The sequence below is a fragment of the Nycticebus coucang genome, chromosome 14 (assembly GCF_027406575.1).
Source record: "Nycticebus coucang isolate mNycCou1 chromosome 14, mNycCou1.pri, whole genome shotgun sequence".
Taxonomy (NCBI): domain Eukaryota; kingdom Metazoa; phylum Chordata; class Mammalia; order Primates; family Lorisidae; genus Nycticebus; species Nycticebus coucang.
This window is the reverse complement of record NC_069793.1, coordinates 2,149,638-2,175,415: the sequence shown is the minus strand read 5'-3', so window position 1 is coordinate 2,175,415 and position 25,778 is coordinate 2,149,638. Positions and strand designations below refer to the sequence as shown.

At 42.2% G+C, this 25,778-nt stretch overlaps 1 protein-coding gene across 3 annotated transcripts in view; it reads right to left on the bottom strand.

Moving 5' to 3' along the window:
- The window catches only part of KCNQ1 (potassium voltage-gated channel subfamily Q member 1), a 408,725-nt gene that overhangs the window by 281,653 nt on the left and 101,294 nt on the right, over positions 1–25,778 (bottom strand). For all 3 annotated transcript variants that reach the window (XM_053560814.1, XM_053560813.1, XM_053560815.1), the window contains one exon: positions 25,030–25,171. In XM_053560814.1, coding sequence (XP_053416789.1) covers positions 25,030–25,171 — 142 coding nt within the window. The remainder of the gene's footprint in view (positions 1–25,029; positions 25,172–25,778) is intronic.

The following is a 25,778-nucleotide window of genomic DNA, read 5'->3' as shown; positions in this document are numbered from 1 at the left end:
CAATGTATTCACCCCTACTATGAAACTAACTTAGGACCTTCACATGAAAGCTATAACCAAGATACAACCTAAGAACAGGGGGAAGGGGGAAAGCATGGGGAGGGAGGGGGGAGGTGGGTAGAGGGAGGGGGATTGAAAGGATCACACCTGTGGTGCATCTTACAAGGGTATATGTCAACTAATGAGATGAAAATGTGTCAAATATTCTATGAACCAAGTGTATGGTGCCCCATGATCATATTGATGTACACAGCTATGATTTAATAAAAAAAAAAAGAAAGAAAAGAAAGGAAAAAAGACCTCAAATCAATAACCTAACTTTCCACCTTAGAAAACTGGAAAAAGAACAAACTAAACATAAAGTGAGGAGGAAAAAACGAAATAATAAATGTTAGAAAAGAAATAAATGAGATACACATAGAATATAGAAAAATAAAAGAAAAAATCTACAAAACCAAAAGTTGGTTCTTTGAAAGGATGAACAAAATTAACAAACCTTTGCTGGATTGATACGAGAGGGTAGGGAGAGGGAAAGAGAATGGGTAGAGCATGAGAGGCAGAGGGAAAACTCAAATCACTAAAATCAGAATTGCATGAGGAAACTATACTATCAAACTGACAGAAAAAAAAGATTATAAAGGATTTCCATGAAGAATTTAATGCTAATAAATTACACAACTTAGAAGAAATGGAAAAATTCCTGGAAAGACAGAAACTATCACAACTAACTCAGAAGCAGAACATCTGGACTGATAATAAGTAAAGAGATTGAATTAGCAATCAAAACACTAATCACAAAGAAAAGCCCAAGAGGCCCAGATGGCTTCACTAGTGAGTTCTAATACACAGTTAAAGAATTAATGTTTCTTTAGAAACTTTCCACAATAAAGGAGGAAAAACTTTCCAACACATTCTATGAATCCAGTATTCCCTCGACACCAAAACCAGACGATGACATAATAAAAGATAACTACAGACCAATAACTGTTATGAAAATGATGTAAAATCCTCATTTTGCTTGAAAATACAAATAAAATCTGGCAATGTTCAAAAGGATTTTACATTATAACCAAATGGGATTTATTCTAGGAATGCAAGGCTCAATTAACAGACTTGACAATTGATTAATGTAATGAACCTTATCAATAGAATAAAGGACAAAACTACTTTATTTGTGCCTTAGTCTGAAGTCCAAGATCAAGGAAGGGCATTGGCAAGATTTAGTGTCTGATGAGCATCTGCTTCCTGGTTTGTAGATAATGTCCTTATCCATGATAGAAGGAACAAGGGAATGCTCTGTGTTCTCTTATAAGGGCACTAATCTCCTTCATCAGGGTTCCACCCTCATGACCTATTCACCTTCTAACGGTGCCACTTCCCAATACCAACACATTGGGAGTTAGGATTTCAGCATATGAATTTTGGGGGAACAGAAACAGTCTGTAGTAATTAACAATAAAATAAAAGACCCAGAAAAGCATGTGATATAATTCAACTTTCTTCCATGATTGAGGGACAAAAAGCTATTCTATATACTAGGAACAGAAGTAAACATTCTCAACCTGATAAAGGTTATCTGTTAAAAACCATAGCTGAAATCATACTTAATGGTGAAAGATGAATTCTTTCACCTTAAGATCAGTAACAAGACAAAGAAGTCTGCTCTTGTCATTTCTATTCAACCTTGCATTGAGGGTTCTAGCCACAGCAATTGGGCAAGAAAAAAACAAAAAGAATGCAGATTGGAAAGTAGGAAGTAATGCTTTTGCAGATGACAAGATCTTGTATATGGAAAACCTCAAGAAATCCACTGAAAAACTATTATAACTAATAAAAAAGTTCAGTAACGTTGTAGGAGACAAGATCAGTATACAAAAGTCTATTCTATGCACTGTCAATAAACAATCAGGGCTCAGCACCTGTAGCACAGTAGTTATGGCACCAGCTGCATGCACCAGGGTTGGTGGGTTCGAACCCAGCCTGGGCCAGCTAACCAACTGCAACAACAACAATAACAACAACAAAAAAATAGCCATGCGTTGTGGCAGGTGCCTTTAGCCCCAGCTACTTGGGAGGCTAAGGCAAGAGAATCACTTAAGCCCAAGAGTTTGAGGTTGCTGTGAGCTGTGATGCCACAGCACTCTACCGAGGGTGACATAGTGAGACTCTGTCTCAGAAAGAAAAAAAGAAAAAAAGAATAGTAATAAACAATCTGAAAATACTTTTAAAAACCATTCCATTTACAATAAAATAAAAAGAATAAAGTACCACAATGTGAATGTGCTTCATGCACAGAACTGTACATTTAAAATAGGTGACCTGGTAAATTTTATGTATATTTTACTATAATAAAAGAGAATAAAATACTTAGGAATAAATTTAACAAAAGAAGTACAACTATTACTCTGATAACTACAAAACATTACTTAAAGAAAAGAAGATCTAAGTAAAAGAAAAGATATTCTATGTTTATAGATTGGAAGACTTAATATTGCTCAGATGGCCATGCTCCCCAAAGTAATCTACAGATTCAAAACAATCCTACCCAGAATCTCAGATGGCTTTTTAAAAAAAGAATAAGCAAATGTTAAAATTCATATGGAAATGGAGAGGACCCAGAATATCCAAAACAATCTTGAAAAGAATGAAGTTGGAAGATTCACACTTCCTGATTTCCAAACTAACTAAAAAGAACTATTATTTTAGATAACATGATACTGGTATAAGATAGATATATAGATCAAGGGAATAGAATTATAGCCTAAAAATAAAGCCATGTGTATTATCAGTCAATTTTTGACAAGGGTTCTAAGAACATTCAGTGAGGACAGAACAGTCTTTTGAACAAATGGTGCTGAGACAATTGGTATACACATTTAAAAAAATGAAGTTGGATGCTCTTGTACACCATATATACGATTAAAAGTTAATTAAAAATGGGCCAGCTGTGGTATGTATTTCTACCACTTTTGGAGGCCAGACCAGGAGGATTACTTGAGGCTTGGACTTTGAGGCCACCCTGAGCAATAGTGAGACCCTGTCTCTACAAAAATTAGAAAACTTAGCTGGCCATAGTAACATAGACCTGTGGTCCCAAGTGCTTGTGAGGTTGAGGCAGGAGTATCACTTGAGCCCAGGGTTTGAGGTGACAGAGAGCTGTGATGAGGCCGCTGTACTCTAGTCTGAGTGACAGGGTAAGACACTGTCTCAAAAAAAATTAACTAAAAATAGATCAAAGACCTAAATATAACAGATAAAAGTTGTAAAATTCTTAGAAGAAAATACAGGGATAATTTTTCATGACCTCGAATTTGGCAAAGGTTTCTTAGGTCTAATACCATATAGGTATACTGGACTTCATCATAATTAAAAGCTTTATAGTGCTTACAAGTACATGATAAAGAAAGTGAAAATAATGTATATTATAGGGGACTTGTAACTAGATATATAAAGAACTCCTACAACTCAAAATGAAATGGAAAAATACAACCATTTAAAAAATGAACAAAGGATTTGAATAGACATTAATTTAGACATAAAAATGGCCAAAAAGATGCTCAATATCATTAGTCAGGGGGAAATATAAATCAAAACCAAATGAGATACCATTTAGTACCCATTAAGATGGCTATAATTGGAAAAAGATAACAAATGTTGATGAGGATGTGGAGAAATTATACAATGTCCATACATTGTTGGTAGGAACATAAAATTGTCCATCCACTTTGGAAAATAGTCCTTCAAAGACAAACATAGAGACCATTTGACTCAGCTTTCCACTCCTTTATATTTGCCCAGGAGAAATGAAAATGCATCTCAACAGGAAAACACAAATGGTTATAATAGCGTCATTCATAATAGTAAAAAGGTAGAAACAACCTAAAATTCTTATTGACTATTGAATGGATAAACAAAATGTGGTATATTCATACAGTGGAATGTATTATTCATCCAAAAAGGGATGAAGTATTGATACCTACTAGCACATGGATGAACCTTGAAAACATTACGTGAAAGCAGCCAGTCACAAAGGACCACATACTGAATGATACCATGCATTATCAAATGCCCAGAATAGGCAAGTTCGTGGAGACAGAAAGTGGATAAATGATCAGGGAGGCAGGGTGAGGGGGGTGGAATGGGAGGTTAGGATGTGATGCTTAAAGGTACAGGGTTTCTTTTTGGGATGATGAAAATGTTCTGCAACTTCAGTGATGGTGGCACACCTCTGGGGATGGCTTACCTCATGTTCCTGCACTTTACCTGTTTGCATCTTATGTGCATTGCATTTTCATTTATTTATTTTTTATTTTTTTGGCAATTATTATTTATTAAGTAGATGGGTCATATATACATGTCTATAATGTTAATATTCTCTATAGTGGCAAATTATTTGTTGGGTGAAAGGCATTGGGTGAAATAGTGATAAGCAATGAGGACGAGTCGGGTATGTTTGGTCAAGTCTGCATCGAGTGAACCTATCAGTGCCATTTTTCCACCATCATGCGTTCACTTCATGTCTCTGTCAAGCAGGTGTTTTTTTTAGTAAAAAAAATTTTTTTTGAGACAATGTCTTGCTTTGTTGTCCCAGCTGGAGTTTAGTGGTAGCATTATATAGCTCATTGCAGCCGTGAACTCCTGGGCTCACGCCATCCTCCTGCCTCAGCCTCCCAAGTAGCTGGGACTACAGACACACACCACTGGATCAACTAGTTTGAAAAGTTTTCGTAGAAATGAGGTCTTGCTATGCTGCCTGGGCTGGTGTTGGATTCCAGGCCTCAAGCCATCCTCTCACCTTGGCCTCCAAAAGTGCTGGGATTACATGTGTGAACCACCACACCCAGCTGCAATAAAGTGTTAGGGTGGCACATTCTTTACTGAGACCTATTGCCCGCTTGCTAAACTACAGGACAAACAGTTTCTGCATGCATTGGGAAAACACAAAATTTGTGTGGCTTTATTGCAATATTTGCTTTGCTGTGGTAGTCTAGAACCAAACCTGCAATATCTCCAAGGTATGCCTGTATTAAAAACCATTGAATTGTATTCTTTAAAGGGGTGAATTACATGGCATATGAATTACATCTCAATAAAACTGTTTTTAAAAAATTACAGGAGAAAAATATTCAGGGTCTGGGGCTGGCCAAAGAGTTCTTAGACCTAACATCAAAAGTACAATCCATAAAAGGATAAATGGAATTTTATCAAAAACTTAAAAATGTTTGCTCTGTGAAGGACCCTACTGAGATAAGCTACAGAGTGGGTAAAATATTTACAAACTACATATCTGACTCTGGTCAGTATCTAGAATTTATAATAGACAGACCTCTCAAAACTCACCAGTTAAAAAGTCCAATTGGAAAATGAGCAAAAAGTATGAATAGGACATACAAATGGCAAATTAGCACATGAAAGGATGTTCAGTATCATCAGCCATTAGGAAAATGCAGCTCTAAACCACTGTGAGCTATCACTACACACAGATTAGCTGGGTAGAATGAAAAGCCGTGTCAATACCAGCTGCCAGCAAGGGTGCACAGAAGCCCACGCATTGCTTGGTGGGAATGGGACATGGTACAGCCACTCTGGAAAAACCATTTGGGGGCGGCGCCTGTGGTTCAAAGGAGTAGGGCGCCGGCCCCATATGCCGGAGGTGGTTGGGTTTAAGTCCAGCCCTGGCCAAAAACTGCAAAAGAAACAAACAAAAAAACCATTTGGTAGTTTCTTATAAAACTAAACATGCAACTACTGTACAACTCAGAAGTTACACTCTTGAGTTTTAGCAAAGAAATAAAAACTTGGTTTACACAAAAATTGGTACATGGATATTCATACCAGCTTTATCAGTATGTCAGTTTTCTATTGCTGCCATAATAAATTTCCACAAACTTAATGGCTTAAAACATTACAGATTTATTCTTTTATAGTTCTAGAGTCTGAAAAGAATCTCATGCGACTAAGAATCAAGGTGTCAACAGGGCTGGCCTTCAGGCTCGGGGTGGGGGCCATCTGTTTCCTTGCTTTGTCCTATTTCTAGAAGCTGCCTACCTTTGTAGGCTTATGGCCCTGTCCTTGAATCATGTTGCATTTTCTCCCCCTGCTTCTGTGGCCATATGTTTTCCATAGTTAAACCGTCCTCTCCTTCCCTCTTAAAAGGATAGTTGTGATTATACATAAGCCAGGATGATCTGCCCATCTCAAAATCCTTAATTTAAACAGATCTGCAGAGTACCCTTTGCCATATAAGGTGACAACCACAGGTTCTAGGAATCAGGACCTAGATAGTTTGGGGGCAATTAATTCAGCCTACTACACTTATCACAGCCCCAAACTGGGAACCACTCAGATGTCCTGAGGTGAGTGGTTAAATACACTGAGGTACATCTAAAATAAAACTGGGGTACATCTGTACCATGGAATTTCATTCAGTAATAAAATTGGAACTACTGCTGTACAGAATGACTTGAATGTATCTCCAGAAAGTTATTCTGACTCAGAAGAACCAATTTCCAAGATACCACGTACTGTGTGATATACATACTACTTCCATACACAGTCTCTGTAGCTGATCACCTCCGTACGCTGACCACCTCAAGTTGATGCCATTCTCATAAACCAGACCTGCAGCACATGTGCATCTCAGTACAGCAGACCTAGTTCCTTATGTGACCACCTCTGAAGGCTAACCAGCTTGTTACAGTCCCCTGGGTGGTCAACCTACTGAGGTTCTACTGTATATGGCGTTCTCGAAAAGACAAACTCTAAAATCAGAGAATAGATTAGCGGTTACTGGGATTAAGGCAGCATCAGCTGAGAGGGAAGTGGGGGTGGCTTATGGAAGGGTAAACACCAGAGCTCCCTGCGGTGATGGAACATTCTGCGTCTTGACTGTGTCAGCACTGACATTCTGGTTATCATGTTGTCTCCCAATTTAAAAGATGTTACTGCTGGGGGAAACTAAGTGAGTGGAACAAGGCATCTCTGTGTTTCTTACAACTGCATGTGAATGTCTGAAAATAAAAAAGTTTAGAAGTTTAATTTTTAAAAATGGGCAAAAGCTTTCACCTCATTTACTTGATTATCATGCCAAAACATCTATGTTCTACACTTGACTGATTTGACTTGTACCCTTGTCATATGCTCTATAGGTGAGGTCCCGCCTTTTTACCCTCCCTCCATCAAACCTCTCCTCTCCCCTCCTCTCCCTTCCCACTCCATTTCTCTCCTTCATCCTGGGCTATAGTTGTGTTCTATCTTTCATAAGAAAGTGTGAATAAATATAAGGAGGTTTCATAGACGTAATGAATACATTGGATACTTTTTCCTCCATTCTTGAGACATTTTACTCAGGAGAATGTTTGATTTAACCACGTCAGACTGTATTAAAAAAAAAATCAGCACATTGTACCCCACATATGCATGAATGTATTCATGATCTATGTGTATTTGACTCAATAAAAAAAAAATCACACACAAAAAAATAAAAAATCAATGCTAAAATTCCTTTAACATATAAAAAAACAGGTACCTAAATATAAAGAAATAAAACTTTGAGTTAAAAAATAAAAAAAGGGCAAAGGATCTGAATAGACATTTCACTAAGATGAGTGAAAGTGAAGGATTTAGATCACATAAGAAGATATATAATTGGGCCATAAACAGGTGAAGACATGCTCAGCCTCATTAGGCATTGGGAAAATGCAAATCAAAACCATAGTGAGACACCAAGTTTCTAGCTGGATGGTATTTTTCTTTCTTTCAGTACTTTTGTGGAGGGCTGCTAGTGCTGGGAAATCATCATTTTGCAACCACTGCAATAAAGCCTGGTTCCCAGAAGCATTCAAATCCGGGGAGACATTTTTTGATAAGGAAGGATATTTGCACTGCCTTAGAGAATCTCCCCCAGACTGTTTATCTGCTGTAGAAGTTGATAACTGTACCACCAGCTTTCAGGGGAATATATTTATTTTCAGTAAATACACAGGATAATGTTTAGGGGCAAAGGTTGTAGAGTATGCAACTTCCTCTCCAATGTTTCAGAAAACTGTTACGTGAATACTGTATATACAGAAAGGCGGTCGAATGATAACACAAATGAGGCAAAATGTTAACAATTAGTAAACTGATAAATCTTAGTGAAGGGTTTATATCTCATTCTTTCAATTTTCTGTAGTTCAAAATTATTTTCAAATAAACAGTTTCTGTTGTGTTTAAAAAAACCCATCCTGAGATGTCACTTTAGCCCAGCAATTCACAACTGGGGGTGGTTTAGCCCTCCTGGGGACATTTGACAACATATAGATATGTTTTTGGTTGTCATACCTGAGGGACTGGAGCTAGCCATCCCCTCTGTGGTAGAGGCCAGAGATGCTGCTGAACATCTTGTAATGTACGGGACACCCTCCCCTGACAAAGAATTGGCTGGCACCAAATGTCAATGTGCCACCCTGGAGAAACTCTGCCCTAGTTGGCTAACAAGATGGAAAATTGCTCTGCCAGTAACGGCTGGCAAGAGTGCCAGGGAAGGGGAACCCTGCCCATGGAATGCGAGGTCAGACAGCCCTTGAGGGAAGCAGCCTGGCAACATCCCCTGAAATTAGTAACGCACCACCTATTCCTGTCACAGGCTACTTGGGTCCCGCAAGATTCTTAAGTTGAAGTCATAGCCCTGAGACCTCAGAAGGTGACTGTGTTTGGAGATGGGACTTTTCAAAAGGTGACTAAGCTAAAATGAGGTCATTAGAGTGGACCCTACTCCAATCTGACTGACATCCCTGTAAGAAAAGGAAATGTGGACTCAAAGAGAGACACCAGAGGTACCAGATACCTGTGAACTGAGAAAAGACCAGGTGAGGACACGGGGAGGAGGTGGCCAAGGAGAAAGGCTTTAGGGAAACCAACCCTGCCGATTCCTTGGTCTTGGACTGTGAGTCTCCAGAATTATGTAAAATAAATGTTGTTGGGCCACCAGTCTGTGATAGGTTGTTATGGCAGCTCTAGCAAACTAATACATTCTGAAAATGTATCACATAGATACAAGAGTACTGTATATAGGAAGATTAGTCCAAAGAGCAAAACAGATTTCAAGCAACAGAGCACATACATTCTACGACACACACACATCAGGAGGAATTCAGCAGAGAATATATGTTTTAGAATAAAGTAGAACTGAAATGGAAATAAAATTAATCACAAGTAGAATTAAATTGAAACACAATTGTTTTAACAGTCTTGGAGGAAGTTTTACTATATGTGACTAAATGAGAAAAGCAAGATGCAGGAAAGCATGTATGCTATAATCCCATGAGTTTGGAAAACAATTATAATCCCTGCTTATGTCACATATGTTTTATTTCATTGTATATGATATGAGCACTGGAAAAAAATATGAGGAAATAATTTCTAGATCACCAACACAGGTAACAGAGGGAAGGGAGCTAAGCAAACATTAGAAAGAAGGACTGTACTAAAACATACACATTACATCATACACGTCCGTGCATTTAGAACATTAGACAGGAATACAATCTTAAGGCCGCTTAAGGAACAGCTGGTAGATTTGTGGTACAAGGAGCTGAGTGGATCACAGGGCTCCTTGGCAGGGGAGAAGGCAGGTCTGGTGTTGACAGCACCTGGGGTCACTTTGGCAGGAGACAGGGACACTAGAGTGCTCACTGTGTACAAGCCCTGGGTGGGCACTTGCTGTTTTCACTCATTCAGTCAACACAGCAGTCCTGGGAATAGGCAAAGTTCAGATCCTGATTTCACAGATGTGAAAATGAGGCACAGAGAAGGCAGTAGCTGGCCCAGGGTCACACAGGATTCAATAGACAGAGCTGGGCTGTGGCCCCAGGAAGGCCGAACATGGGCTATGCTCGAGAACACTCTGTGAATCTGCCACTTGACTTTCAGAAATATAATTGTAAAAAAAGGATTTAATTTACCTATTTCATAATTTGGCAGGTATGTTAGATTAGAGAAAACCAAGAGCAGAGCAGATCTGAGTGTGTCTGTATCTACAATCCAGCTCTACATACATTTTAAGTGTCTGTGTATGCAAATAAAATGCTGTATCCTACAAATAGAGAAGACAGCTTCTAAGGTCCATGGAATATTTTCAAAAAATAATGATTCTTATACATAGAAAGAAAGAAATCATGATTTTTTAAAAAGTAGAGATTTCACAGGCTACAATTTTTTTCCCATTGTAAGCCTGTTAAATTAGAAATGCATAACACTGACATAAGTTTACTGCTTAAAAATTATTATTTCCAAAAAGAAAAATCAAAATATAAAATAACGTAAAGGAACGTATTTCATACAGAGACCTATGTGTCACAGCCAAAGCTGCAATTAGAGGAAAATTTATATCCTTTGAAATACCTTTTGCTATAAAGACTTTAAATAAATGAACTAAGTACTGCTATTTATTAAAAAATAAAGCCAACCAGGAAGAGAGAATTAATAGATACAAAAGCTTAAATTGATGAAATAGGCAACAAAAACGGCACAGGTAGTTTTCTTATAATAAATGTGTAATAAGTAAAACAGATAAATATCTCATGAACTGAAGAAAAAAGGAGGAAAAAAGAAAAATGGAGGAAAATTATAAATGTCCAGGCAAATAAAAGAGAATATAAAATCACTACAGGAAAAAATTAATTTCTACTATGTGACAACACAATTGAAACATTTGAGGAAATTAAATAGTAATGAATAAATTACCCCCAAAAGATGCAATAAACTAATTTAGAACAAGCTACCATAGAACAGACTAAAAAGAATTGCTAAGGATCTTCTTTAAAGCAAGTATCAGGCCCACATGGTTTTACAACTTAGTTCTATTAAATCTTTAAAGAGAAGATAATTCCAATGTTCTGCAAACTGTTCCAGGACACAGAACAAAGTAGATAAGTCTCTGTTTTATAAAACACTGCATGGCAGATTCCGTACTCTGACCCTGATGTACCCTTGGCTTTAGGATCAGATGGGAGGGACGGCCTTCGTTAGTGTGAGTGAGGTTTTGCAGTTCTAATGGCCATTAAATCAGTACGTGATACTTCACGCAGACCACCGCTGATGGGTATGCTGATGGTTTGCAATCTTTATTTTAGCAATTGGAAAAATCAACATCCTGATGATGAATCATTTTGCAACTGTGTACAGTGTGTGCAGAATAAATTTCTAGAAGGGTTATGCACCTTTAATTTTGACATATTAAAAGGCATATGCACTTTTAATTTGATTGAAATTGCCTTATTTATCGCCAGAGATTGCACCACCTTATTTTTTCACCAGTGACTGAAGCTGAGAATTTCCCTATCTCCTACCTTTTCATCCTTAAGAATCACTGGTATTTCCTTTTCTGTGAACTGTTTTTATATCCCTTTTTCTATTTTCTTGATTTATAAGAGCCTTTTCATATATTTATGAAATTAGCCCTATGCCTCTATATAAGTAGCTACTAGTTTCCCCAGGTTATCATTTAAAAAAATTTTTTTGGCTTTTACTATACTATGCAAAGTATTATTTTATGTATTTTAATAGCTTTATTGAGGTATAATTGACATATAATACCGAATGTGTTTGAGGTATACAATTTGGTAACTTTTAACATATGATGAAACCATTGCCACAATTAATAGTGAACATATCCACTTCCCCAAAAGTTTCCTTGTACCCTCAGGTACTTAATGTCCCTATCCCTAAACACTGGCCTTTTCAACATTCTAGTCTTCATTTTCTATATTTTTATGTAAACAGAATAAGACAGTGTCTTTTCTCTTTGGCTTCTTTCACCACCATAATTAACCTGCAGTTCATTTGTGTTGTAGGGTATCCATAGTTCATTAGTGTTGTAGGGTATCCATAGTTCATTGCTTTGGATGTCTGGGTAGTATTCCATTGTAAGGATATAGCTTTGAAAAAAAAATCAAGTCAAATGTTGATGGGTGTTTGGGTTGTTTCCCGTTTTCAGAAAACTGCTATGAATATTCCATGCACAAGTGTTGGCGTGTGCATATGCTCCCATGTCTTCTGAATAAGTAACGGGGACGGGAATGGCCAGATTATATGGTGGTATATGTTTAACACATTATGACTCTGTCAAACTGGCTTCTGAAGCAGCTGCACTGCTTTGGACTTTGTGTTCCCACCAGGAGTATGTGAGAGCTCCGTGGTATCATCAGACGCCTTTATTCTAGACAGTTAGTTATGGAGTGGTATCTCATTGTGGTTTTAATAGGCATTTCTCTAATGACTAATGATGTTGAGCATCTTTTTATGTGCTTACCCATACATGTGTCTTCTTGGCAAAATGCCTGTTTAAACCTTTCATCCATTTCTATGATTTATTTGTATTATTCTATTTAAGTATCCCTTTCATATCCTGTATGCAATTTCTTTATCAGATGTATGATTTGAAAATACTTTCTCCCCATCTCTGATTTGTCTTCTTTCTCCTAATAGTGTCTTTCAAAGAAAATGTTTTAATTTTGATAAGTCTGTTGATAAATTTGTTCTTAGTATGGCTTGTGCTTTGGTTCTCACATCTGTGAAGTAACAATCTCAAGGTCACAGAGATTTTATCCTATGTTTTTTTTTTCATAAGTTTTATAGTTTTAGGCTTTGCATTTAATTCTATTATTAACACAGTTTGAGTTAATTATTGTATATGATGTGGATCAAAGTTTATTTTTTATTATTAGCATATATAGATATCCGATTATTCTAACACTACTTGTTAAAAAGACTATCCTTTTCTCACCAAATTGACTTTGAACCTTGATAAAAAAAATCAGCTTTCTATAAATGTGTGTTTGGATGCTGTACCCCGCTGCACTGATTTATTTGCTTATCTTTACCCTGATACGAGACTGCTAGTAATAGTCCTCCAGCCTTATGGTTCATTTTCAAAGTTGTTCTGGGTACTCTAGGTCATTTGCACATGGGATTTTGGCTAGCATTACATTGAATTTGAACATGGAATATCTACGTATTTAAATAGTCTTTCATTTCCTTCAGCAATGTTTTGTAGTTTACAGAAGTCTTTTGTATCTTTCGCCAGGTTAATCTCTATGTGATTATAATTTTAGTGCTGCTAGAAATGGTGTGAGAATACCTTGGAGATATTGAGCTTTTGATTCCAGACCACTGCAATGAAGTGAATATCACAATAAGGTCTAGTAAGTATAAAATAGCATCATGTGTAAAAGCAATGGGTCTATCTTCAATAAAAAATAATGTACTGCTAACAAATGGTAACTACCATCTGAGCCTTCAGCAAATCCTAATTGTTCTAACTGCGGCAACTGTCTTCGTGTTGATGGCTGCTAAAGGCTAAGGTGGCTGTGGCAATTTCTGAAAATAGATGAAGTTTGCCACATTGATGGACTCTTTCATGAAAGCTTTTTCTGTAGAACGTGATTCTGTTTGATAGCATTTTACCCACTGGAGAACGTCTTCAAAATTGGGATCAATCCTCTAAAGCCCTTCTGTTGCTTTATTGACTAAGTTTATGTAATCTCCTGAATCCTTTGTCATTTCAACAACATCCACGGCATCTTTTCCAGTAGATTCCATCTCAAGAAGTACTTTCTTTGCTCTTCCCCAAACTCCTCAAGTTTGATCATTGAGATGGCAGCAGTTCGGCACCATCTCCAGGTACCACTCTTGATACTAGTTCTCCTGCTGTTTCCCCACATCTGAGTGACTCCTCAGATGGCTCAAGCCCCTTAAAGGTATCCATGGAGGTTGGAATTGGGTTCCTCCAAACTTCGGTTAATGTTGATATGTTTTCCTCCTTCCATGATGGCATCTAGAAGGATGAATCTCTTCCAGAAAATTTTCAATTTACTTTGCTCAGATCCATCAGAGGAATATGTACAGCAATAATAACCTTCTGAAATATATTTCTTACATAAGACTTGAAAGTCAAAATTACTCCTTAATCCATGGCCTGCAGAATGGATGCGGTATTAGCAGGCATAAGAACATTAATCTTATATAATCTCCAGCAGAGCCCTTAGGTGAGCAGGTGCATTATCAATAAGAAGTTACATTTTGAAAGGAATTTTTTTCCTGAGCAGTGGTTCTCAATAGTGGGCTTAACGTTCAGTAAACTATACTGTAAACAGATGTGCTGTCATCCAGCCTTGGTTGTTTCATTTGCAGAGCATAGGCGGGGATATTTAGCATAATTCTGAAAGGCTCTAGGGTTTTGAGAGTGGTAAATGAGCTCTGGCTTCAACTTAAAGTCATACTGGCCCCTGACAAGAGAGTCAGCCTGTTGTCTGAAGCCTTAAAGCCAAGCGTTGACTTCTCATCTCTAGTTATGAAAGTTCTAGACAGCATCTTCTTTCAATGCAAGGCAGTTTCATCTACACTGAGAGTTTGTTTGTGTAACCACCTTCATCAGTGATCTCAGCTAGATCTTCTGGGTAACTTACTGCAGCTCCTACATCAGCACTGGCTACCTCACCTCGCACTTTTGCATTACAGAGATAGTTTCTTTCTCCAAAGCTCACGGCGTTTTCAGACTGTTCTGCAATTTCCTCATCTCCCTCAGCCTTCACAGAATCAAACAGAGTCAGGGCCTTGCTCTGGATCAAGCTTTGGCTTAAGGGACTGTTGTGATCTGTCCAGACTCCTCTCTCTTCCTATCATCAAGAAGGCTGTTCTGCTTTCTCATAATTTGTGTGTCCACTGGAGTAGCACTTTTAATTTACTCTGAGAACTTTTTCTTTGCATTTACAATCTGCCTGGCTGGCACAAGAGGCCCGATTTTCAGCCTATCTCAGCTTTCAACATGCCTTCCTCACTGAGCTTAATCATGATAAAGCAAAGCACAATAAAATTATGTAGGCCTGTATTTTTTTTTATTTTTTGTAGAGACAGAGTCTCACTTTATGGCCTTCGGTAGAGTGCCGTGGCCTCACACAGCTCACAGCAACCTCCAACTCCTGGGGCTTAAGTGATTCTCTTGCCTCAGCCTCCCGAGTACCTGGGACTACAGGCGCCCGCCACAGCGCCTGGCTATTTTTTGGTTGCAGTTTGGCCAGGGCTGGGTTTGAACCCGCCACCCTCGGTATATGGGGCCGTCGCCTTACTGACTGAGCCATAGGCGCCGCCCAGGCCTGTATTTTTAAAATTTCAATTTCATATCATTTGCTGCTAGCATGTAGGAATAGCTCTACTCATCATGTCATATACTCATCAGAGATTCTGCATAGATAACCATGTCATCTGCAAAGAAATACAGTGTTACTTCTTTGCAAACTAGATGTCTAAAAATTGTCTTGCCTTATTTCACTGGCAATAATCTCCAGTTTAATGTTGACTAGTAAAAACTAAACTTGCATTCCTGAACCCTACTTGATCCCTCCCCACCCCTAAGTCTCTGTTGCCCTGGCTGGAATTCAGTGGCTTCATCACAGCTCACTACAACCTCAATCTCCTGAGCTTAAATGATTCTCCTACCTCAGCCTCCTGAGTAGCTGGGAGTACAGGTGCTCACCAGCACACGCAGCTAATTTTTCTACTTTTTAGTAGAGACAAGGTCTCTCTTTTGCTCAATTGATGCTCCCACTTTGGTCTCCCTAAGTGTTACGGTTACAGGTGTGAGCCACTGCACCCAGCCAATTCTTCTAATATAATGTTGGATTTGCTAACAATTGCTTAGAACTTTTATACCTGTCATCATGAGCTTTCTTTCCTTATAATGTCTTTGGCTGGTGTTTATATCAGGGTAATATTGGTTTAAGGGTTTGGTAATAGTCCCCTTTCAACTTTCTAGAACATATTATCTAAAACTGATTTTATTTTTTCTTGAATTATGGTAGGATTCAGCAGTGAAGCCATATAGTACTTGAGTACTTGGTGGGTGGTATTTTTAACTATAACTTGGATTTTAATAATTATAGAGCTATTCAGCTCTATAGTATAAATATATAACATTTCTTAGTTTATGTCTTTCAAGAAGTTGTTCATTTCATCTAAGTTGTTGAGCTCAATAGCAAAATGTTGTATAGAGTATTACCTTATTTTAATATCTGTATAATATGTTGTAATGTCACATATCTCATTCCTGACACTGATAATCTATGTCTCCTTTTCCTCTGATCCGTCCAGGTAGAGGCTTACCAATTACATTGATCTTGTTAAAAAATCAGCTTATGGTATCATTAATTTTTTTCCTACTATTTTTATGTTTCTTCTCCAATCATTATTATTTCCTTGCTTTTACTTATTTTGGGTTTAGTTTAGTATTGTTTTCCTAGTTTCTTACGGGAAAAGCTGATTCATCAATCCGAGAGCTCTTTTCTAATGTACACACAGATTCGTGCTGTATATTCCCCCCAAGTGCTAGGTTAGCAGCATCTTGCAAATATTGTGTTTTAATTTTCATTCAGTTCAAAATATTTTCCAGTTTTTCTTTTTATTTCTTCTTTGAGCCTGTGTTATTTAGAAGCGTGTTATTTCCCAAATATTTGAGGATTTGCCAGAGATCTTTCTCGTATTGATTTTTAATTTAATTACATTGCGGTTGAAGGACATATATCACTAGAATCACTTTAAATTTACTGAGCTTTGCTTTACGGTTTAAAATATGGTCTATCTTGGTAAATGTTCTTATCAACACTTGAAAGCCATATACATCCCTCACCCGTTCAGAAGAGCATCCTGTGAATGCTCATTAATTAACATTGTTTAATGTGTTATTCAGATCTGTATCTTTACTTACTTACTTTCCAGTTCTACAAACTCCAGAGAGGCATATTAAAATCTCCAAGTCTAATTCTGCATTTACTTCTTCCTTTTACACATTATTCATTATTTTTTACTTTTTGGTTATGATTTTTTTTGTTTTGTTTTTGAGACAGAGTCTCACTTTGTCACCCTGGGTAGAGTGCCATGGCGTCACAGCTCACAGCAACCTCAAACTCTTGGGCTTAAGTAAGTCTCTTGCCTCAGCCTCCCAAGTAGCTGGGACTACAGACGCCTGCCACAAAGCCCAGCTATTGGTTATTGAATTCAAAGTTATATTTAGAAGCACCTATTTATGAACCAACAGTAATTTAAGCACTTTAAATGCTTTAAGACACTTCCCAGGGTCAGGTGTGGTGGCTCATGCCTATAATCCCACCGCCCTGGGAGGCCAAGGCAGGAGGATTGCCTGAGTTCACGAGTTCGAGACCAGCCTGAGAGAGAGTGAGACCCCCATCTCTACTAAAAATAGAAAAATTAGCTGGGCATTGTGTTGGGTACCTATTGTTCTGGCTACTTGGGAGGCTGAGGCAAGAAGATTGCTTGACCCAAGAATTTGAGGTTACCGTGAACTGTGATGACATGACACTCTACCTAGGGCAACAGAGTGAGATGCTGTCTCAAAAAACAAAACAAAAACTCCACAGGATCTGATATGAAGTGTTTTCATTACTGTTATTTTCATTAATACTCTCTAACTGGGGATGTTATTTCCTCTTTGCAGAAGAAGAGTTTAAAAACCAGCAGCGCTCGGATGGTGAAATGCCAAACCTAGTTCCAACAAAATGCTGAGCCTGTTGGGAAAGGCTTTCCAGTGGTATTTCCAAATTAGCTACAGATTCTAATGCAGCAAGTTGAAACTGCAAATCATTGGTATAAGCGTTTACCTGGAAATAACACAAAGTAGTTTTAATAAAAGCATTTCAAATGGTACGTGGCAATGACGACAACGCAACAAGTGAAAAAAGTAGGAATAAGGCTGAGTGGTCTGTGTGGGACACCCTGGGGTATGAGTCCATCGCAGTGGAAGCATGGCAGGTGGATAACATATGTCCAAAATCTAACATTTGCTGCCTTTGACAGCAGGTGACTGTTCTGTCTTCAGTATTCTCATCTGTATTTTCCACTTCTCTAATCAGAAGAACTATGTCTCTTAAAAGCTGAGAAGGGACATATTTTCACCAGGAAGCTATGGGCAGTGGTGGAAGACCTTCAAGCAAGGTGCCTGGGCAGAAAGGCATGGCAGTGAGGCCAGGGAGGCCCAAGTTGGCAGAGCTAGGAAGATGAGATGGGGCCAGGTTATCGCAAGCTTGTGGAAGCTACGAGATGGAGGCTGCGGGAGGATGTCTCTGGGGTGTTCAGAGCAGGGCCATGACTGCCTGGCTTCCATCCAAAGGTGGACACACTTGTTAGCCTGTTTCCAGGCCATACAGAACGACTGGACAGGTCAGCAGGCAGTGAAGAGATTGGAGGAGGTTACTGGCAGTCAGGGCCCAAAAGGAAGGGAGCAGAAGTGAGAGGCTGGGTAAGGGCCCATGAGAAGGTTCTGACCAGAAACTCAGGGCATGCCTGAGGAGAAGGTCCAGCTCCCCTACCCCATCCTACCATCCTCCCCCATATCCACTCAATGCTGGGGGCCACTTCCCCAGGTCCCTGAGGCTGTCATGAGCCACATGTGGTAACCAGGATGATCATGGGAGTTATAGTCAAGAGTCCTCTCCAGGGCCCTGGATAATGTCACTCCTGAGACCTAGAGAAGAGATGCAAATGCCATGTTGAGACCTTGCTCTTATCCCAGATAAGTGCCTTCAACCCAGGAGACATCAAGGCAGCACTAACAGGACAGGCTGGAATCCACAAAAGTCCTGCTCTGGTTCCCTGGAGCTGGCACCAGCCTTCATCCTTAGGAGTCTCCAGTGCCTCCTGCTTCACAGTGACCGGGGCTTGTTGAACACACAGATTCCTGGGCCTCCCTGCAGCCACTGGAACTCCAAATTCTCCAGGTACGGGACTGTCAATCTGTGTTCAAGTATCACTTCCAGGCCCTCTGCCAAGGGGCACTTCAGCTTCCCTTGTCAAAGACGCTCTGCCTGCCGTGAAGATGAGGACTTCTGTTTCCGGCAGGGAGGAGATTTTCTTCCCTGAAGGTCCTCTCCCCACACTTCCCTAGACTTGCAGGATGTGACCATCCTATGTGCACTGTAGGCTGGGGTAGATGTAGGGGATAGGATGTAGACCCCATCTTGACACAGATGGGGTCCCCAAGGTCTAAGCATGAAGCACTTGCTGCGTGCTGGCTTGACACTCAGCTGACCCTGGGATTTTCCCCAGCTGAGTAACCATGGTGTGGACTTTAATGTCCTCCCCTGAGGAGGAGAGGCAGGGCCTGGCTCAAGCATCAGGCCAGAATTGGTCATTGAGATGCCTATATGTAAAACAGGCTTCTACAAAGGTTGAACCAATAATTAAGAGGATAGACAAAAATCAGACAAAGAAAAACACAAGTGAACACAACAAACTCATGCCCTGGCAAGGGGAGAAAAAAAGGAAATGCATTTTTTTTGGCCTGTTTTCCTGGAGTATAAAATAATATGTCTCCTCTCAGTAAATGTAACTTAGCCTTGCTCTCACAAGAGATGGAGGTTCTGTTTACATAGCATGGGTTGCCTATAAAATCCCGTATCTGTAAATTTAGACCAAAAAGGTCTTGGATTGGTTCACTGGGTCATCCTATATAAGCAAAAGTACAACTTCTTCAGAGTTATATACCCTCAAAGAGGATACATAGGAACCCCATAAACAAAACCATCCACCAATCATAAACTCATAATCTAAATTTATAAACCCATAAGGAAATAAGCTACCATGAGCAACAGTCAGGAGAAACCACAGTGAACAGAATTAGACTCTTCAAGAACCGCAGAGACGAAATTATAGGAAAGAGGCTACAAAAGGAGCATGTTGAAATGACTTAAAAATTTAAAGTCATCAAATGTGAGAAGGGTACAAGGTACTAAAATGAAGCAGATTAAACCCGTACAAAGATGTAAGAAATAAAAAATATTCAGAGGGTGCTGAAAAAAATGTATACACATTTTAAGGAAGGAAAAACTGTATTAGGGGTGGCACCTGTGGCTCAAAGGAGTAGGGAGCTGGCCGTATACGGGAGGTGGTGGGTTCAAACCTGGCCCCAGCCAAAAACTGCAAAAACAAACAAACAAACAAAAACTGTATAAAAATGGTAATAATATAAAACAATAATGTTTGTTATCTGGTACATCGTATCTTTTATCTCGTTATTGCAGAAATGAAACGTGACTTGAGTATTACACCTTTAATACAATTTTTTCCTTGCTTAAAATATGTGTGTGTGTGTGTGTGTGTGTGTGTGTGTGTGTGTGTGTATAGGCAGCCTCTGTATATGGCAACTGAAATTAAAGTCTCAACAGGCAGATAAAGTAGTGGATTGTACATATTTGAAGAATTAGTGAATTGGACAGAAAATACTGTGGATGCAGCACAGGGAGACAGAGATGGGAACCCTGAGAAATGGCCAAGGAAGACAGAGTGAGATGGGAAGAGACCAGAACAGTTGGGGGAGGCTACATTCTACAGCACAACACGGCCACCTTTCCACATGCAATGAAAGATATAAACCCTCAGATTCAGGAATCACAACAAATTGTAGCAGGGTAAATAACAATAACCCAGCACTTCAATACACTGTAGCGAAACTACTAAATGCCCAAGTCAAGGGAAGGTTTTCAGAGTAGGTGGGGTGGGAAGGATCACCTACAAGGCATAAATGTCTTAACACAATAATTAAGTAAGTGAGGTGAAGGCTATGTTAACCAGTTTGCTGTAAGCATTCCAACTTGTATATAAAATCAGCACATTGTAGCACATAAATGCATTGATGTATACAGTTATGATAATAAAAAAATGAATGTTTGCTCCTGAAATTTTGGAAAACAAAAGAAAAAAAATTGGTCTTATAAAAAAAAAGAAAAATGAGCTTGCTGGTCCACAGAAGCCAGGCGATGGGGATATCATAGCTCTAGTCTTCAGAGAAAATGCAGATATCAACCTATAACTTCCTCCCCACTGAACCATCTTTAGACAAATGGAAACAGAGTTTACATTCACTGAAGGAAGCACAGACTCCAGGAAAATGGAAATGAAATCCAGACTGTGTGACAGAAAACTGGTAAATTTATGAGTTAACATTAAGTTGATGTTCATATACAACAAAGGCTGTTTCAAAAGGACACAGTGGCTAGAACAATGGTCAGAGCAGTGGCCAGAGCAGCGGCCAGAAGTGACAGGACGCGGCATGTACCAGGGTCCCAGTCAGACTCCAAAGGAGACAGGCACACGATAGGTGGGGAGGGTCCTGTATAGCAGAACAACAGCCAGGAAAGCAGAAGGCGAACAACGAGGCTGGGTATGTTGGCTGCAGCACACCCGATCCCATGGGGCCTGGGCTCTCAAGTGTGGGAGTCAAGGCCTTTTCGAGGTCCACAACTCAGAGAAGCAAAGTGATGTGAGTAGGGACAGCCAACCCCCAGGTCCCACTAGGGACCTCGCTCTGCTAGCCGAGGGGGGATGGGCTTTGGACATTTGTTCTCTGGGATTTTTCTTGCCTGTCTGAAATAGCCCGTGGCTCACCCTGGCCACCCCACTTTCCACCTTGCCCTGCAGGCCATGCATCCTGGTCGTTCCAGCCCCTCGTCCCCCCCTCCCCCGAGGCCTGTTTGGCTAGCTGCCATCTGTCCACCTGTGCCCCAGACCTGACTCCTGCCCTGCCCCCCAATCTGAACCACCAGGTTACAGGGGGCATGTATAAAACCTATAGCTAACCCATGGCCACCCTGGACCACCCACGGCCACCCTGGACAGGTCCAGCAAAGCCCAAACTCTGTGTTCTTCCTGACCTGGCTCCTGCTCACTCCTCATGGAAGCCCCTAGTGACCAGCAAGTGTAACCAAAGCAGCGCTCATGTGGCGGGAGTTTCCCTACACCTTCATGTGAGGGTAGTGACCCAATATCCCCCTCACAAATGCTGTTCCTGAGGCCCTGACAGGTATGTGGTGACCCACAGAGGCACAGCTGGACCCCTGTGCCATGGCCTCTCTTCCCCGGCCAGCTCTACTTAGCCTTAATGTCACCTCCCTCAAGAAACCTCTCTGGGTATGCCTGCACCAGGCCAGGTGCCTATCCATTGGCCTCCATACAGCTCCTGTCACTTTGCCTGCCTTCCTCCTGAGATGGTGCAGAAACTTCACACACCCCTACTGGGGGCCTCCTTAGCCCTTCACAGAGCAGGCCCTGGAGGATAGTCACTGACTAGCCAGGATGGAGCAAAAGAGTAACTGGGGCCTACAGGAGGGCAGAAGCTGGGGTGGGAAGGAAAGAGGGAGGCTGCCTCCACTGCGGCCCCAGCTGCCACTCACAGTTCCCTGGATGGAGGGTTCCATCAGAAGATACAGTGGAAAAGACCCTGGAAGCCCTGGAAACAGTGGGTAGCTGCCTGGGAGCCCAAGCTGAGGGCCAAAGAACAGAAGCTGGAGACACAGAGAGACCCATTGAGGCTGGTAAGACATGGCAAGGTCTTCGAAGCAGTCCCCCCCAAATCATTTCAGAATTCGCTGAAGCCCACCAGGCAGAAAGGCATGTGCCACTTGATCCGGAGGTCACAGACCTGAGATCTTCCAGCCCAGCATCCTCTGAGGTCACTGGGACGAGAAGATTTGGGAACGTCTCCTCTACCCATCCAGGGACTTGGTACTTGGGAGGCCTCTGGCCAGCCTGGCTGTGACAACAGTCAAACAAAACCTGGACAGTGGCACAACCACGTGTGTTTCATCACCCACCATGGGTTGAGCAGGGCACCAGCTCAGAATCAGTGGCAAATAGAGAGCTTGGCCCCCTTATGGAGCCTGTGCCCAGCACACAGCAAGGTCTCTTTGCTGGACAGGCACACCCAACCTGTCCATTAGCATGCACAGAAAGCCCCCATTTGCATCAGGACAATGGTCCTACCATTGAACCTGGAGCCGCAGGGGCACCAGGCAGTTGTTGGCACAGTCCCCCTTTGTACCACTTAAGTGGGAAGATGGGGAGCTTGTCCCAGGGGCTCACTGAGATGTGGCCAGGCCTGAGCTAAATCTTGAGGGCATCTGACAAGACCACAGGGAATGGGCAGAGTGCTGCGTAGAGACTCATAAATAGGATGGCCAGGGAACAGATGCAGGCCCTTTCTGGGACACCCACCTTCCTGCTGTGGTGGGGACCAGGTACAGGTATGCTACTGGGGAACAAGCTAGAGCTTGGTGGTCCCTCACAAAGGGACTTTTTTGTCCTGCTTAAGACAGTGACAGTGTCCTCAAGGTGAACTGCCAGTGAGCTAGAATGTTCTGCTGAGTCTTGGGACATTTCTGGTCAGTCCCCGGCCCTGGGAAGAGGGCCTAGAGGGGGAGGGATGGATTCAGAAGTGACTAAAGAGCATGGAGTGGCTGCCACATGAGACTGGTGGTGCGTAGTCCTGGCTCTGGACCCTGCATCTCCTGGGATAGGAGGTCAATGTGTGTAGCAGAGGACCCTGGCCACACAGGATGACTGAGGCAGTGCCTGGCTTCCAAGAACTCAGTCTATAACACAGTGTCCGGCCACCAATAGGACTGGCAGGTGGGGCCCTTGGAAGATGGTGGCTAAGGGACCTCAGGCTGAAGTCAGGCCTTTGAGTCACAGGGAGACACAGGGATAAGACCTTAACGGGCAAAAAACTAGGCCAGTGGGATCAAGCACAGGCCTTAGGAGACCTGATGTCCATTCGGACAGCAGCAAGTAGTCACATAGGATGGGGGCTCCTGCCCATAGTGCCTTTGGCCTGGCTGCCCACCTCTCTTTTGGAAAGAGGGGTCTCACATGTTGGGAGGGCAAGGCCATAGTTTATTTGTGGCCAAGTGTTTTGTTTCTGAAGTGGGGGCCTCCTTCCACCTAGGGGACCCACACTCTGGGGCAGAGACTTTATGACTCTTGTCAGAACCTTTCCTTAGTGGCCCAGTCTTTGGTCAGTTTGTCTCTGCCCCAGAATATAGTCCCCCCCACATTTTACCTCGGGAAAAGTGGCTGGCAGGGCAGGGAAAGGGACCTGTGTGTGTGGCACGGGGAACAGATGGGCCTGGGGCACCTCTCACAGGAAGATGTGGGCCATGGTGCTCCATCCCAGTGGCAGCACAGCTGCTGGAGTTCATAGTTCCCCAGAGGCGGGCACTGGAGTTTTGAGAGGTCAGAGCCCCCGTGAGAAGTAGGCGCCCTTCCACGCAGCTGCCCCTTCCTAATTCTCGAGGGCTGAGCCACAACTCTGGAGCCCCCACCCCTCACCCACAGCCTGGGGCATGAGGCATCTGGACCTGCACCATCCGCAGAGCTACATAGCTTACAGCCCATCCTGCAACACGTTTTTGTCGAAGCTGGGTTCTATGACAGCGGGAATAGCGTGTGTCCCTCCTGATGAGACCGGGTAGCTGGAAGACCACTGACCCCCACCCCACCAACTCCCACCAAAGCAGCCCAAGAGCAGTGAGGGGAGGTCACAAGGCTGATCCCGTTAGACAGGGTTGCCGTGGCACCTTTCGTGTATCTATGTGGACAGCGCCTGGTGAGACACGTGTAGTGGTCACAAACAAGGTGCTGCCACGTTCTAGCCACCTAGCCTGGACAGTGTGTGCTTAGCCTCTGTGGCTTCCCTGGGCCTCCCTCTCTATGTCTACTAAAGAGCTGCTAGAGTTTAATGTGAGCAAAACTCTTTATCCAGGACAGGGTACAGTCAAACCCTCAATGGGCTTGCAACACACACTCTGGCCCAGGGCCCACGCTCTGCAGGGGCCATCCCCACCATGCCGCCAGTGTGTACCCGGATATTGCCAGGAGAAAGCTACAGACTCAAGAATGCCACCTACCATGGAGCAGCCATCTGCCCTGTCATTTGCCTGAGCTTCCCCTCCCAACAGAACATGTGGTGAAAGACTGAGGGGAAAACACTTAGCAAGTTTCCAGAAGCTTCTAGAAGCTCCAGCCTCTGTCCATCCCTCATTATGAGGGACCTCTGTTCAAGGAGAAAACTCACTGACTTGCTCAGGCTCCCAAAATGCAGTGATCTTTGTGTATATTGGGGGCTCCCCGACGTGAGCTGAGGCACAGTGGCCAAAGCAGCTATCCAAGCTCTGCCCCACCTGCCACACCCTGCCAGGGGCTTCTCACCAGAAGTGTCATAGCCGTCGACAGAGAAGTGACCTGGTCTCTGCTCTTCCGGGGGGTCGCATGTGATGTGGGGGATGGTGAGCTTCTTCTCTCCAGGACTCACCCCATTGTCCTTATCCACTTTGAACTTTTTTTTCTTCACCTAAAAACCAGATTATAAATTATGGTTCCTGGGCATTCTGAGCCAGGCCTTTCACTGATCCGAGAGCCTGTGGTCCTGCCCTGCCCCAGTGCCCTCCACAGGGCCAGGGCAAAGAGCCACGGGGGCTTCCTGAGGGGCTCAGCTTGATTACTGCCCCATCCTTGCACAGCCCAGCACCCAGAGCGGATAGCAGACAGGAGACTGGTGGATGGATCCATGTCTGAGATAGCCCTGGGCAGTGGTGATGGGGGCTGGGGCTAGGACAGGATAAGAGCATGTGAGGGTGGCTCATGGGGCCTCTCTCAGGAGGTCATTGAAGGAAGGGAACAAGCAGGTGTCATAGAAACCTGGGAGAATGTCCCAGCAGAGGGGAGAACAGTCGTGAAGGCTCTGGTGGTGGCAAGAAGGCAGGAAGGCAAGGCTGGGAAGGGGGCTGATGCCAAGCTCAACCTCAGCATCCACCCCTGCATGAGCTCTCCTTCCTGTGGCCTCAAGACCGTCCCCTGAGCTGCTATCCTGCCTCCATCATGTCGTCTGCCATGCTCAGGGAGGAAAGCCCAACAGCAAGGCCCTCTCAAGAGCCTCCTCTCCCACCCTGGTTGGAATT